Source organism: Lycorma delicatula, chromosome 1 (assembly GCF_047948215.1).
Source record: "Lycorma delicatula isolate Av1 chromosome 1, ASM4794821v1, whole genome shotgun sequence".
Classification (NCBI taxonomy): Eukaryota; Metazoa; Arthropoda; class Insecta; order Hemiptera; family Fulgoridae; genus Lycorma; species Lycorma delicatula.
In genome coordinates, this window is record NC_134455.1 from 343125271 (window position 1) to 343142028 (window position 16758).

A 16758-nucleotide genomic window follows, 5' to 3' on the forward strand; every position below is an offset into this window, starting at 1 on the left:
GCAAATGAAGACAATTACAGAAATTTTGTAAATGAATATCCCAAAACAGACCAATCTGGGCTACATTCTGCAGTCACAACAATGTGGGAGAAGTAATACCATCTCAGAAACAATGTCCATGAAGAAGAAAAGGCTCAGTAAACTGTACGTGCCTGAAAAATAAGTAAAATTTAAAAAATTCTGGAATTTTTTTAATATACCTTATATAATATCATGAATGTGAACCAAATACATTCATTATCACACATCTACATTACACACACAATAATGTGTGTGCCTATAATGTTCCACATTATAGGTAATATCGATTTCAATCTGAGTGGTGAGATTGGAAAAGTTGCTGGGTATAGTTTGTTGATTTAGATTCAAAATTATCCTTCACTATTGAAAATTCAAAACAATACTTTTTTGTATTCTAATTTCAAAACCAATTTCCTGATTTTTTCTGTATCACATTAAAACTATTTTAAAATTTTATAAATATTCTTTCACCCTTCTACCTCTATTGTTTTCTTCTCTACGTTTAATTTTGTTTTTATTTTTTTAATTATTTCTGGATCTATTTACTCAATATAATATACTTTAGAATCATCATAGTAATTGTATTAATCATTATCTAAATTTTAAATATTAATTTTCCCAAATCAATAATCATTCCAGTTTTTGATTTTTAATAGTTCTGTATTATTTTAAATATTTTGTCTTTGATTACATTTTTATTCCTATTATCCGATTTTCTTTGTGTTGCACAGATTACAAACATAATTTTATATGAATTAAAATATATATATATTATTCTGCTAAAGTAATTTTATAGTTCACTTGAATGCATTTTTTTAAGACTTTGATTTTTTCTATAAACATTTTAAAAAATACACAAAATAAAATACTCTATTTTATGCATGTAATTGTTCTATAATCATAAAAGGATGATCCAGGGCCATAAAACCATAATGCTATAGGATTCTTAAGAAAACTGATCATATGGATAAGTGTAATCACATTTTTTTGAAACTCCATTAATTTATTTATTAATTTAAATTTATATTTATGTTTAATAATAATTTATTAAGCCAGCAATTTATTAATTTTCATTTATTTAAACACCTCATTGTTCCGAATCATAAAAAAAAATATTTTAGGTTGGTAGGATAAATAAATAGAAAGTTATTATCATAAATGTATTATAATTATTATTATGCAAAGTAACTGAATTGATTGTCTGGTTTTTACAATTGAATGAAATAAACAAATAACAAATGGTACTCTATGAAAGAGATGATTTCACGCTGTTTTATCTAAAACAGACTAATGTGTACCTAATGAGAATAAATTACAGACAGAAAAAACAGGCTTTCCTAAGGTTACATATAACAGCAGGAAACAAGAAAAACAAGACTCTGAAGAAAACAGGAGACAGAATCAACCATGAAAAGAAGGAAGAATGAGAATAAATAGAATGATTATAGAACTTGGCAATTAAAAAGGCACAGACAATGCAATAATAAGTACTGGAGATAACTAAACAATTTGTTATTTATATTTATAGAAGTCAACCATTAAAACTACTGCAGGATAATATTACATAAAACTAAGGAGAAATAACTTAATTTTGCTAGATGAATTTAAAACGTACATTAGAATCTGCTTATAATAATAATAAAAACAACTTTTTTAATAATGCATAAAATTAAAAAAAAGTACATCAATATTTGTTTTATCTATAAAAATTATATAAGAAACAAGATCAATGACAAACTTGAAGAATCTTACGTGTATCTGAAGACGGTTTAGCATCAGTAAGTATTGGCAGACCGCTTGCAAAGAAGTCCATAATGGTAGCAAATATTTCCGGTTTTAGTAATCTCCATTCCACATCATCATCTACCTAAAGAAAAACTTAGTAGAATAGAGAATTTATTAATAATATGTATATTTATAGGGTGAGGAAATTGAAACATGCAAAATCTCTGTGACTGAAATAACCAAATTAAGCACAAGATTAAAAATAAAGAAAAAGGTGATATATCCTAAGCAGCGTAGAAGAGGAGCAGTGACTGATAGGTGTTATTCTCTTTCAACAAAGCAAACCAGGATTAGTCACGTATGCACATTTGAATACTTATAATGAAAGCATTTACGAATAAGATGAGTAAATTAATTTTTTTTTGCTCTAGGAATAAAGATCGTTTATAATTTCTAATCTAAAAATCCCAATTTTTTTAATTTGTGCTCCACAAAAAAAAAGCCCAAATTTACACACATAAATAAATATATGACTTACTAAAAGGCATACAGATCTCATTTCTGTGAAACTAAAAAGTCTATATATTAAAAATTAGAAAATCTATATCCAGTTGTTAGGACAAAATAATGTAATATCAAGCTATATAATATACCACCAGTGATATATTGCACATCAACACTTCACCACTAATCATATATAATTTACTTCCAGTACACTGGAAAAATGTTAACACTAAAGACAGTACAACACATCTATCTGAACACTATCAGTAACTCCCTACAACTAGACATCACCTTGGTGCAAAAGAACAAACTATTGCAAACCTTCAACAGTTTCAAAGGCATAAATAATAACTAATCTCACAATACCAATAACTTTGAACTCGTAATGTATAAATAAAACTGGAAATCAGAAAATAAATCAGACGAAAATATTTTGCTGAGCTACAATCTCCAATTTCATTTCTTAATGGATATCATGATGATAAAGACCAAGAAAAATTTTAAGATATTATTAAGTAAATAAAAGCACTTTTGCTTATATCAGGAAGGCTCTGAATTCAAACGTCGGCTGGGTTTGGCATTTTCTTACCAGACTATAAATATTCAGTTGCACCATCATTAACCATAATTGCGTCAAAGTAACTGTTGTTTTAAAGAATAATAATTAAAATCAGTCAGCTGAATATAAAACTGACTGCTGAATTTATAACAAAGTTAGCACTTCTTTACCTATTCAGCAGGGAACATTGGATATATTCTAATCTGATCAGAATAATTAACAGAAATTTCTCCCTACCACCTAACATTTTATTCATCACAAAATGTATATACACTGATCACAAATTGGTTGGAAATGATTGAAGAGAATATGTAGACAAAGAATTATTTAAAAGTGATAATTCAGTAAGTTCCAAGTTAATTATTATTATTGCAGCTAATAACATGCAGCAGATAAAAATAGAACCAGAACACATGCTACAAATAAAATGACATCTACGGTATTTAAAGTAAATTAAAATTAAATAACAGCTGATTGCTTAAGAAATACTTGAAACAATATAACTTAAAAGAACAGAAATATGAAGATTCAAACAATGGTTATTTCTACAGTGGCTCTGGTTTATTTTTTACAGTTACCATATTTATTCGAGAACCCCCCGCCCACGAATAAGCCCTGCACCTCGATTTTCCGGATCGAAAATCTAAAAAAAAAATTGAGTATATACAGGTATTTTAAAGTGCAACAGATATGATATAATATTTTCGTAAATACGAAAATATTCAGAAAGTAAAGCATTTAATTTGTTCATTTAAATTACAATATTAATATTACATTAATAATTAATTACCATAAGTACTAGTTTAGTTGAGAATCAGTAGGCCAGTAAAACAAAAAGAAAGTATCATGCTGAAAAGGTTCATTTCAATACACTTTTTAATAAGGGAATTTATTTTTAATTAATCACTGTCAATTTCTGTAGAAAAGTTACCGGTAGTCTCAACGTCGCTCTGCCAAAGGTGATGGTCTTCACTACCATCAATTAGATATTGCGCAATTTTTAAAACTTTTCCTTACTAATTCCATGGAAATACCTTCCCAAGCATCTTTTATCCAAACACAAATCTGGTTAAAATCTGGGCATTTGATTCTTCCTGTAGGCGTGGAAAGAAATTTTCATCAGCCATCATTTACTGTACAGTTGTTTTAATGCAGATTTGAACGGTTTATTAATGCAGACATCTAGTGGTTGTAATAGAGATGAAAGCCTGGAATTATTATTTGATCTGTCATACCTTTTTTAAAATATCTTTCACTTTGTATGCCCTCGATAACTATCCATTACTAGCATACCGGTATTTTTTTTATTAAGTAAATCTCCTGATCGCTTTTGCCAAACACACCTGATCCAATCTAAAATTAAGGTTTAGTTCATCCAACCTGATTCCTGCGCTCTGATAATAACTCCATTTACTTGTACGGTAGGAAGAGTTTTTCTTTTAAAAACATGTACGGAGGTAATTTTGATCCATCAGAAGTAATGCAAAGCATAACACTACACCTTTGTTTTTCATTACCACCAAAGCGAATTGTAGCACTTTTTTCACCTTTTTTGTTTATGGTTTTGTCAAATGGCATTTCAGAATATATGGGGGTTTGATCAGCGTTTCCTATTTGAGAAGGCAAATAGCCTTTATCTTTTCTAAGATTTATTATGTATTTGTGAAAATGTAATATTTTCTGTTCATAAGTGTCTGGAAGTCATTGCGAAATGGTCGTCTTTCGTCTTATTGACAAATCATTTTGTGCAAAAAATCATGTTATCCATCCACGGTTTGCTTTAAAATCAACTTTATTCAGTGATTTAGCGATTTCATGACTAAATAATTGACACATTTCTGTCGTGATAGCATAACCACATTTCCTTTTTTACATAACAAAGTCATACAATTTTTTTTATGTCTGTGTATTTTGGTTTTAAGCCACGAAAAGCAGTTTTATTACCAGTGCCTTTCACCAGAAGTTGTTTCTTCTTACACCAGTCTCGAATGCAGCTTTCATCTATGTCAAATTTTCTTCCTGCCGCCCGATTTCCAATTTTTTCAGCCTCTTCTATAACGCGCAGTTTTTCATTTACTGTAAAAGTTCATAGACGCTATCCTTTTATACTCATTTTAATGCCGTAATTAAAATAAATCACTGTATTAAACTTTACAAGATAAACTAAACAGATAAAATGCACATAACCGTCCACATATACAAACAGTACAATGACTTTGGCGAATAGACAAGACAACGATGAGTAACTGATACTGTAACTGTAGTGTCATTAGAACCGGATGCAGCCTATACAGAATGAATCAGTTTTATAAAAATACCATAACTTCATTCCTATCGATAATATGAACAGGATGTTAATAATTAAGGATGTATTCTGTATAAGCGGCATCCAGTATTGATAAACGAAAGCCTAATGTAACTATATTTATGTGATTGAATTTAGGTACTTCTAAGAAAACGTTTACTTTACATAAATTATCCTGGCTAAAGGATATATTTCAAGTAAGCCCCGCACCCTTTTTCTCTCCAATTCCAAGAAAAAAAGTGCAAGGGGTACTCGAATAAATACAGTATTTCTAGTAACCAAGACAAGAAATTATAGCAATGAATAATACTAACCTTAGTAACAGTTATAAAATCTGAACCATAGAAAACAGACTTAACTCCTTCAATCCTGAACAGAAGCTTTGCTAATGGGGAACCATAAGCCATTGTACCATTTGGAAAATCCATTGTTTGGCCAGGATCAAGAACCTGCCATTCAAACATTTAAAAATGACAATAGTGTTATCACATATAATTGATCAAACAGTTATTTAGTAGTAGTAGTAGTAATTGCTGTTAATAAACCATTATTAAAATTCTTTAATTAATAAAGAAATATATCAAATTACTTAAACCTACACAACACTGATTGTGAGGATAGAATTCCCATTAATGATAATAGTATTGCTGTTGATTACAAAATAGAATTTTTGGTTGTTTTATTAGCTAACAAATTCTTGTAGGATGATCAAATTGATTTTACTTGTAACAAAATCAAGTTGTATTGCTTTGCTCCAAAACGCCTTACCCTTAATAAAACCATAAGATTGTTATCATTATTTAAAAATTTATTATGCCTACATATATTCTCATATAAAGTATGTCATCTCCTGGGATTCCCCCAAAAAAATTGTGTTATGAATATGGAATCAGCAAAAAAAAACAAATAGTCACATATTACTTCCTTGTATGAAGTATAGGAAATATTGTGATCGCAAAAATTTCAGTTTCCAGATTTCAATGGAAATATCCATTTTGACTAGTTTCAGTGTGACATCTGTACATACATATATGTATGTATGTATGTACGTACATGTCTATCTCGCACAACTCAAAAACGATTAGCCATAGGATGTTGAAATTTTGGATTTAGGACTGCTGTAACATGTAGTTGTGCACCTCCCCTTTTGATGGCATTGATTGAACCAAAAGTGTCAAAAAAATGCCCATAATTCAAAGAAATTTGGATTCTGGACTTTTTCTTAACTGCAGTAATAAACCCTCATTGAGAGCTTTTCAACAATATATCATAAGTGGTACCTATTTACATTGGTTCCAGAGTTACAGCCAAATAAAATTTTAATTAATGAAATATTTGGATCTTAGGGGAAGGTATATCCGGTTCAAAACAGACTTCAATCCTTTTTTTAACTTTTTTTTTTTTTTAATTTAACCTCTCGTAAAAAATTTTTATGATGAATAATAATTCAATAACAAAAAAAAAGTCACAAGTTTTAATGAAATAAAATTATATGTACTTTCATTAAAAAAAAAAAATGTGTACATGTAATTTAATAGGTATACAAGGAAGTCATGTGATGTCCACATCAGATTTTTCTTAAATAACAATATCATCCCTACCAAACAGACAATGGAACTGTTTTCATATAACACAACACTATTTTGGATTATGAGAAAGGGCCTTATTCCCTGAATGGGAATAAGGCCCTTTCAATTGTCATTTTAAAATGGCTGAACCATCAGAAAAATATTTTCCCAATTTATTTAAAATACAATACATAATTTGTTTAGAAGAACAATATTACTCTTGATAAAGAAAAGAAAAAAAATAGTGATTTATCTGCATCCCATTTAACTATGTATGCATGTGCTTAAAATAATTTTCAATAGTGATATCTGAGTTGTGAATTACTTTGTAGTATTTTTAAAAAAATTAACATAGTATTTCTTTAACATTATTATTTAATCAATGACTATTTTTTATCTTATAATTTGTTTTTATATTTATAATTTATTCTATATTGATGTTATATAACTTATTATTACGTTCCAATCAGAATAAATTTATTTATTTTAACATATAATGTAATAATTGTTATCATCACTGACAACTTCTATAACTGTTATTGTAAGCCAATAACAAACTGCAACTAAGTTAAGAAAATAAAAATGAATGTTACTGTATAAATCATAAAAATAATTTAAAGACATTTAAATTACCTCTTCCTTACCCATCTCATCCAGCAAATATTTCTGTTTCCATACTAATAATAACAATCAAGAACAGCAATTAATACTTACGTGTATTATGAAATGATTTTATTAAAAAATTAATTTTTCTATCTCTTATTGCTTTTTTCATGTAGATATGCACTTACCAATTCAGACATTAATGAAAAAAATATTTCAATTTGCTAAACTATTTTAAACGTGTGTTTTTTTATGTACATCACATTTTTTTTATTAATTAAATACATTATTTAATAAATTCCTTCTTCTACTTAAAGATAAATAATAAACAGTCTAATTATAATTGTGATTATATATTGAATTTGAAAAGTTTATGCTAACTAGAAATACAAAATCCAGTTACTTTATTATATACTAGTTATTTTAAAAATGTAGCAAAGTAACTTTGATCTTCATTAACTTTCTTAGACTAAATGTAATAATTTTCCACCAAATTTAAAACTTAAGTTACATGCCAATGTCAAATAATTATGAAGTGATGTTAATGCCTTCAACATTTTTTTTAAATTAGCTGGATTTATATATTCTTCTTACCATCCAACATGTTCATACAGTTGTCATGTGTAAATACATAATAAAAAACACACAAACGTAGGACAGCAAACAACAGGTACATCACCCAACACTTCATTTATTTCCAAAAATTCATTCATTCTGATACAACTGAAACAGATGGCCTAAAAGATATAAGGTGGCAGCTCTACCAACAGAATAAAATTCAGCAGGCCAATCCTTCACTAGCTTAAAATCCAAGTGATACTAAGAAAAACATAGAGATGTAGAACCAGAACTAGGACTAAAACCTGATTATGTTTTAATTCAATGATTTCTAGAACTTTAAAGTCAGAGAATAAAAAAGAGGAATATTATTGTAGGGGTAAAACTGCAATTCCTGGATATTCTGAGATGAAAAAGAAGGGAGCGGTATGTGAAAACAAACAATGGATATTTTTCTTCTAGAGAAGAGTTTCTGCAAAAGACAGAAGAATGTTCAGTAATGCATGTGATAATATACATGGATTGAGTATTTAGAAATTTCTTTCAAATAAAAAAGTACACCTATTTAAAACAAATCAAATGAGTTTAAGTGGTAATCTTATTTCTCTTTTTACTAGATAAAACCTCAGTGAAGAAGGCTAATGTTGACTAATGGAAGACAGAGCTGTTCTTCTGACACTTGAAATTCATCGCTATCACAAACGGCTTTAAACAAAAATGAGTTGATAATTGAAGGTTTTACATTTTGTTTTTGTACATGAATTTCTTAAAATGAATATACCAGCTCCAATAAAAAAAAAACTTTACTGTACTGTAAAAAAATCTAATTTAATGGAAAGATTATTTTATTAGCTGTAAAAAAGGCATCAATTTTTTTTTTTAAATGCAGCTAGCCTGATTAAAAAGATAAAAACAGCAGTTTGCTCATCCCAAGAATCAAAACAATTAGAGTTGAGTTTTTTATGTAACAGAAATTTGTATATCAATCACATCCAACTTATAGAAAATTGTATAGTAATCACATCAAACTTTTTCTATTTTTATTTATAGAAGTCTACATTCAAGAACAGTATGCTGCAGCGGAATGTGATCTTTTATAATGCAAATAAAATGCCATACACCATTGCATTCACCAAACAATACATCAATTTGATTTTTTTTTTTTTGTATATTCCAGTCTCAATAACATACTGCATTAAAAAAATCTTTTCTTTAAAATTTGAAAAAAGGGGTTATTAACTATATTATATAAACTATAACTGCAACTTCAAAAGAAATAAAAAACCTGCAGTAATTTTTTTTTTTTAAATTAAAAATTACTCTAAATTGTATTGAGAATCAGGAACAGTTACAGCCAACAAATGAAACAAGAAATAAAATATTTCAGAAAGAAAAAATTACCTTACACTGGAAAACATGTTTACAAACATAAATAGATTCTTTTTATTAAACAAAAAATTCAAAAATTTGTAACAACATCAAATAGAAACCACTGAAATTGATTTTAAAATACACCAAAATTATTATCGTTCAATGTTTATAGACCACTAACAAAAAGTCTTTCAAGATAATAACATTATTCAAAAACATCTTGTACAAAGACAGATAAGAAGCAAGTTTCTGTAAACCTCCATTTAAAATTTATTTTTTCATATCCTTTCAGAAACGTTTTGAAACCACAACTACTTTGTGTTACGCGCCAGTGATAAGATACTAAGAGCGCAAAATTAGTCGTAACAGAAAACAATGTTACTTGACTGCAAGAACTTAGTAATTTTTTTTTTTAAATCAGAAGATTCAATAATGTTTTACACAAATTAAAGTAAGCACCTACAACTATTATTTAGAATACAATACATTATCTACAAAAATACTTCTCAATTATCTATTTTAGCAATACATACCTTAATTCCAGGTAAGAACTTAAGGCTGTTTGGGTTTGGAGTTTCTTGAGTCTGGATAAACATCGACTGAACTGCTGATATATGAAGGAAATTATTTTTGGTGTTTTCTATAAAGTTGTTTTTTAATAACTTTTTAACACGTGTTCCATAATGACAGTCATAGAGGACATTTCTAGTAAAAAGAATCACACTTTTATTATAAACAATCACAACAAATACAATGTTAACAACATTTTTAAAGGTATTTTATTAAAATACACACAGTATCAGATAGATTAATATTTAATTGATATTGTGATTAATAATTACAACTGCTTTCTGTATTTCCTTTTTTTGGGTTAATATTGAATAGCTTCCAACAAAAATCTTGTTCCTTTTTCACCTTATCTCATTAATTCTTACTTTATACAGATCTAATCTACACATATTTTATTTCAAATATCTAGCCTAGCAGTCTTAATCAAGCTTCTAACATTCCACATTCTCAATCTAAGAAAGTGTTCGCATTAAAGAAGTGTTAACTTCTTTAAATCTTCTCTTGTGCTGTTTCCAATCAGAGATGTGATTTAGGAATTTGTGAATTATTTTATCCACCTTCCCAAATTATACTACCTCTTTTTTGGAATATTTTTTTTGACGACATACTACAATATTGATTTATATAAAGAAGAGAAATGAGTACAATACATTTCCTCAAAAGAAAGAGCTATATTTTTCCATTGCATTCAACTGCACAATGTTCATATTAGTTCAAATTTGTTTGTTGTTGTAGTTCAAATTGTATCAACCAGTAATTAGCATTCAACAAATACTAAAAAAACTGCTATTATCTTTCAGAAATCATTCCTTTGTTTGAACTTCCCACCAGTACCCCCTCTTATGGTAGGATGTACAGTACCATCATGTTCTCAAAAGGTTGCAAAAGCTTCTATGTAAAGGAAATTCCCAATTTATTTACAGAATGTGTCAACTGTAGCATAGTATTATTATCAACTTTGTGGTAATTTTTATTTATATTGCCCTTCCTTTGACAATACTTGATATCCTGCAACGTCCATCTTAAACTATATACTTGGATTGATCTATATTTGCAGCTATCATGAGGCACTAATGGTTTTCCTCTATCTACAACTATAATCATTGATATTATTAGTGTAGTTCTCTAAACCTACATTAGTGCTGCACCTAGCTGTAGGTAAACATCTACAGCTAGGCCCCAATCTATATTGGAGAAGTACTCCATACACAAAAAAAAATACTTCATCTTAATACACTTAAACAATATAGGATACACAATATTTTAAATGAATAGACACAGTTTAAAAATTTTCTTTGTTGACAGATTCTGGCCACTTTTTTATTAAACTGCTAGTATGTCTTCTTGACTAACTCCCAGTATAACAGTACTATTCCTGGGAGTAATGATCATAGATAATTAAAAGCATCTTGGTGAAAATAAAAACAGTTTTACGTTTTTTAATTGTCTCGTCAAAAATAATTTTCTATAAATATGACCACTATCCTTCTTGTGTAACAAAATATCATCAAATTATATATTAAAACATTATCTTTGGCCTAATGAAGTTTAATTAGTAAAAATAACTCAATAAAAGTAACATTTTTAATTGTTTCAGCCAGAATAGACCTATCTTATTACATCAATTAAACAAAGCAACTTAAGTGCATAAAATCACATAAACACAAGAATTGTTTGACTAAATACAAAAACCAAGCATTTCACCTGGCAGGCTTTTCTTCACGGATTACAATGCTGGAAAAGTAAATGGTAAAATTTGGCTTCTACACACACTTTTCCCCTACAAGAGTTCTAACATAATTTTAAAAAAGGAATAATAATTAGTACCGTCGACATAAAAAAATTTCTCAAACATCAGACATATTAGGCATGTGTAGAAAGGATTAGAATGGGAAACTGATTAATGTGATAAAAAATTATGCTAAATAAACAAAAGCAAACATTAAGAACAATAATACACCAATGATCTTCTTAACCACTTTGAAATAAGCCCTCAAATTAGTACCACCAATGAAAGAGCAGTATTACAGGTTCAAAAATGACATTGAAACAATATTTGTAAGGAAATTGTGCTTTTGCACAATTTTAAAGTGTTATCACATTTAGTTATGTTGAACAATATATTTAACAAGTTCTTGGGAAATTATACATACAAAACTTTAGATTTTTGAAGCAGATGCTTATGTATGTAATGGCTGTGTAATCAAAAGAATACAAAATAATATTAAACACAGAATCAATACCATGCAACATGCACTCTGCAATTTTTTTTTCAATATTTAAGAGTAATTACAGTTCCAACAAAACTAAAAAACGTTTACTAAATAAAATTCAGTTAACTGAACACAGGGCTTTTATTACACATACAGAAGATTAAGAAAACCTAATTGCGAACAAACAGCACGTGATTAATCCTGAATTAGTGTAATAAAAACACTGAGCAATTTGAAAGAACAATATACCGACACTATTGATTTATAAGTTACAGAAAGTCAATTGCACCGTTCAAAGACTTTTAAAAACTTTCCATTCGAAATTCATTTACATACATTGAGAACAGTATCATATATCTACCTGGAAAACAATTTAGAAACAGTTAACAGTAGTTGACGAGTTCTGATCATGTTGATTTACAAGTACGTAAACACTTTAACTTTCTACATAAAAATAATGCACCTAACCTAAAATAATAGTATTAGGGTTGAGTAGGTTATCCGATTGGTAAAACTTAGTACGCAGTTACTTAACGAACTATTCCTTTATTTTAAATATTTGGTTTACATTAGGTTCTTGGTTCCAAATTATGAACAAAATAGAAATACTCGCATTACTTTACTTGAAAAAAGAGATTTTATTTCTATAAACAAGGGTAATACATAAATTTCTGAAATTATAAACTGCAAATATAATTCCCGTACTTAGGAAATGAGCCATTCAAATTTATTACATTACAACTGTAAACTGACTTCGTCATGCTTATCAGCAGGTATCCTGACCCCATAGGGGTCAGCCCTTATGGGCTTTACCGGAGGACATCAAAACCTCGGCAAATGGCATCTCTCAGCCTCGTTCTTGCCTCAGTCAGGATGCCACCAATGCGAATACCACACGTGATATTCCCATCAGTGTACTTTTTCTTTTCTTTTTTTTTAACCTCGGGGTCTACCGAATGGTATTACTTCAGAGGATGAGATGAATGATTTGTAGCATGTGTAAAAATGCCATACCTGACCGGGATTCGAACCCGGGACCTCCGGATGAAAGGCTGAGACGCTAGCACTCGCGCCACGGAGGCCAGCTCCCATCGGTGTACTACTAGGAAATGAACTCTTTAAAACACAGCTCATCTATATCGAGTCTTCCACAAGACTGAGTGACAAGAAGAAACTGAAATTAAAAACGCAACTACCTACCCGATAGATTAGAAGAAGTTCAGTTCAACATGACACAAAACAAAAAATAAAACTAAATAAACAAAACACTACAAAAACGTCAAACCTTAAAATACAAGAAACCAAAACACAGGAAAAACCAGGTGGAATATTAAATTCCTTCTGCAATTCGTTCTCTTCCCAGGTACCAGATGCAATTTTCAATGATTACCGAATCGGTCCGGTTTTCCAATTTTCACGGAGATCTAATGTCGACCCGAAATTGTCTCCATGCGCATTTTGCCCATTCGTAAATTACATGGTATGCGTCATCTAGTTGTCCACAATCTGGACACACACCTGAGTCCACCAAGCCAAATCGCTGTCTTGGAAGGCGCCATGGTGAACCTTGTTATGATGAACCCAAGGGGCGCTCTGCAAACCAACATCTGAGAAGAAATCATGCATATAATGCCCACCCTCTGCCTCATCCCATATGGCCTGCCATAAAGAATTGCCATGCCGTTATATCTCACAATTTTTTTTCTAAAGTCAATTCACCTAACTTCTTAGCAACATAACGTTGCTGCTTTTCTGACTGCGCGATTTCACATCTGCATTCATCAAGATTGCCTCCTATTAAATATTATGATAAATATTAAATATTATATATTTAAATATTAAATATTATGGTAACTCTATTGCCATTAATAATAAAAGGCGTTGAGCTTTTAATACAACCCGATAGATTTTAAATTTTAGCCTATCCCCCCAAACAGGCTTTGCATACAGCATAATTGCCTCGCACATGCCCTTATACAGGTTACTCAGTCCCCAATCAAGTTTGATCACTCATCAAATACCAAAGAAGGTACGATAGGCCTTCTCTACGACGTAATTAAGGTGCTTCTTGAACTTTAATTTCTCGTCAAGAAACACCCCGAGGTTCTTTCGAACTTGAACATATTTAATACACAGGCCTGACATCGAAACACAAACCTGATACCTCACTGCCAAACGGCCTTTAAGAAGCATCATCGTGGTCTTCAGACTGAACATCATCTTATGTTGATGACCCCACAACTAAAGTATCCTGCATGCATGGGTAGCTTGGGACTCAGTCTCCCTCCACGAACCAAATGCCCATAGTCGGCATAATGAGAGAACCGCCAGGCAAACTCAGCCGCAGAAGGAAATCAAATCCCACCACCCACATCAGTATACCCAACATTTTGCCCTGAGGACAACCCTTGGACAGCATCTTGCCTACATCATGCTCACCGTCGCGGAGCAGCACATCTCGATAGCTGAAGTAGTTTGTATTACTCGCAGTTCACTATCAATCCATTGTCGCTTTTGTAATTGATAAACGACAGAAGGCCACCACAGATTATTAAACGCACTGAAGATGTCCAGGAAACCTCCTAAGACATATTCCTCCTCAATAGCTCGTACCAATTATCACGCATAGTATGGCGTCCTCGGTACCCTTTCCGGGACAAAACCCGTACGGATTTTCCATCAATAAGCTTTGTGAGGTCAGACTCTCATTTATACACAGGTACAGAACCTTTTCGAAGACCTTACCAATAATCGGCAGCAACGTGAAGGGGCTATACGACAAATTAACAACGGGATCCTTGTTGCCTCCCTACCTAAACTGCAGATAACTTGATGCATATCAACATGGGTAGTCTCCAAGGATACTATACCCGCGAAAATTAGTAACCTCATGCCGCAACCGCAGATGGTAAGCAGTTTCTCCTGCTTCACTATCGTCAGGGAGTAAATCATAAATTAATTTGCGTAAGATCTCAGACATGTCTGAAAGTACGCCAAACTGGTCGAGAGGGCAGAGAAAATTACGTCCTTAGGTCGTTTGTGTCCCAATACCCTACAGACGACTCCCCAAAGGTCCTTACTTCCCTGCTCAGGCACAAAGGAACGCCAGGATTCTTCTTCACCGTCCGAACTTTGTGAAAATATAGAGAACTACGATATCTGAATACAGTCACAAGAACTGCCCACTGTTCCGAACCACCCTCACGTTTAGAAGCTCTCCGCAAACGACTGACAGCCTGTTTCAAAGCTGACAATTCCCTGCTCCACCATGGAGCAAGCCTCTCTTGACCAGAACAGCGGGAATTGAATTTTGGGCGGCGTTAATAAAGGCTGCCGAAAGACTCTCTGCCAGGTCCTCCAAATCCACAACTCCAGACTCCGATTCAAAACTCAAAGCCTGGCCGAAAGAAAATCAACAAATTATCAACGGGCAATTACATATCCTCCGGTAAAGAAAAATAACTATAATTTAGATATCTAAGGTATCTGTGAAAATATTACGAGGGCTGGCTGATAAATTTTGTACAGTAGTGTGCTACATAGACACAGGAGGTACTATCGAGTTGGGCGTGGCAGCACATGATAGTTAAAATCTCTCTCTACAAACCTCCAATAATGCGTTGAAATCCGTTTACCGGTTTGTTTTCAGTAGCAGTTAAAAGGGAGTCGAGTACGGCCAATATGTCAGCACGGTTAAAACAGTGTGCAGTGATAGAATTTTTAACAGCAGAAAATGTGAATCCTGCGAAAATTTTTCATCGTTTAAAAGCGTAGTGAAACTGTTGACAGGAGTACTGTGAATAGGGGACGTTGAAATTTCACGAATGTGAAGCGACACACCTCGCAGCGGACGGCCAGTTTCTGTGACTGACGAGAAATATCGAAAGGAGGTGACGACTTGCTTCAAAGTAACCGACGAATCACTCAGCAACGCATCGCTATTCAGTTAGCCATATCTAAAGAACGAGTAGGCTATATTATCGAACAATTGGGTTACCGTAAAATCTGTGCACGATGGGTATCACGCAAACTCTCTGCAAGTTGAAGTTTGAGTCTATCTCGCATCCGCCATACTCGCCGGATTTGGCTCCATGCGACTTCTACTTCTTCCCTCATCTCAAAGGTAATCATTACACTACCGACGATGAGGTGAAGGAACCTGTGGCCACTTGGATCCGAGAAAGACTGCCATAATTTTTCGGCGACGGAATGCAAAAACTTGTCACACGTTAAGAAAAGTGTATCAGTGTAAACAAGTACTTGCTTCTATGTAGATCCTTAATTACTTAAGGAATTTCGCTGCGGTAATGATCTATAACAATATTTCAATTATTAATTTATATTGAAAAATAAATACTGCATTTTGTAGTTGTTATTGTACTTTTATTCTTTTTTTTATTTTCTTACCATGCTATAGCATATAAGTGCAAAATATGTGTCAATAAAATAATTTCAGTTTTTGTTAGAGCGGTTTAAAGTTTTACATCTTTTATTTCATATAAAGCGGGGGTTTTCTGTTGTATTTAGTTGAGTTTTGTATTGATTGATACTGAATTGTGGCGAAATTGGGGAAATATCCGTAACAACCACAAAAGGATAACACAAGCCTGCAAAATATGGGTTGTAGAATGTTTTTCAACTTTTGATAATTGAATATTATGTATTTTTTAGCGCTGAATTCGAAAATAATCTTCATTTTTTCCATCGCGTCAGCATTTTTTGCAATTTAAAAATTTGTAAAACGTTGAAAAAGTGACGCTA

The 16758-nt window shown here is 31.4% G+C and overlaps 1 protein-coding gene across 1 annotated transcript in view; it reads right to left on the minus strand.

Annotated features, from left to right (window-relative positions):
• Positions 1-12514, minus strand: part of LOC142318384 (NFU1 iron-sulfur cluster scaffold homolog, mitochondrial-like) — a 40881-nt gene extending 28367 nt beyond the window's left edge. Inside the window, exons 1-4 of the mRNA XM_075354964.1 lie at positions 12359-12514; positions 9748-9919; positions 5429-5563; positions 1774-1888 (exon numbers count right to left, since the gene is read on the minus strand). Coding sequence (XP_075211079.1) covers positions 1774-1888; positions 5429-5563; positions 9748-9919; positions 12359-12408 — 472 coding nt within the window. The 5' untranslated portion in view covers positions 12409-12514. The remainder of the gene's footprint in view (positions 1-1773; positions 1889-5428; positions 5564-9747; positions 9920-12358) is intronic.
• Between the last annotated feature and the right edge of the window lie 4244 nt (positions 12515-16758).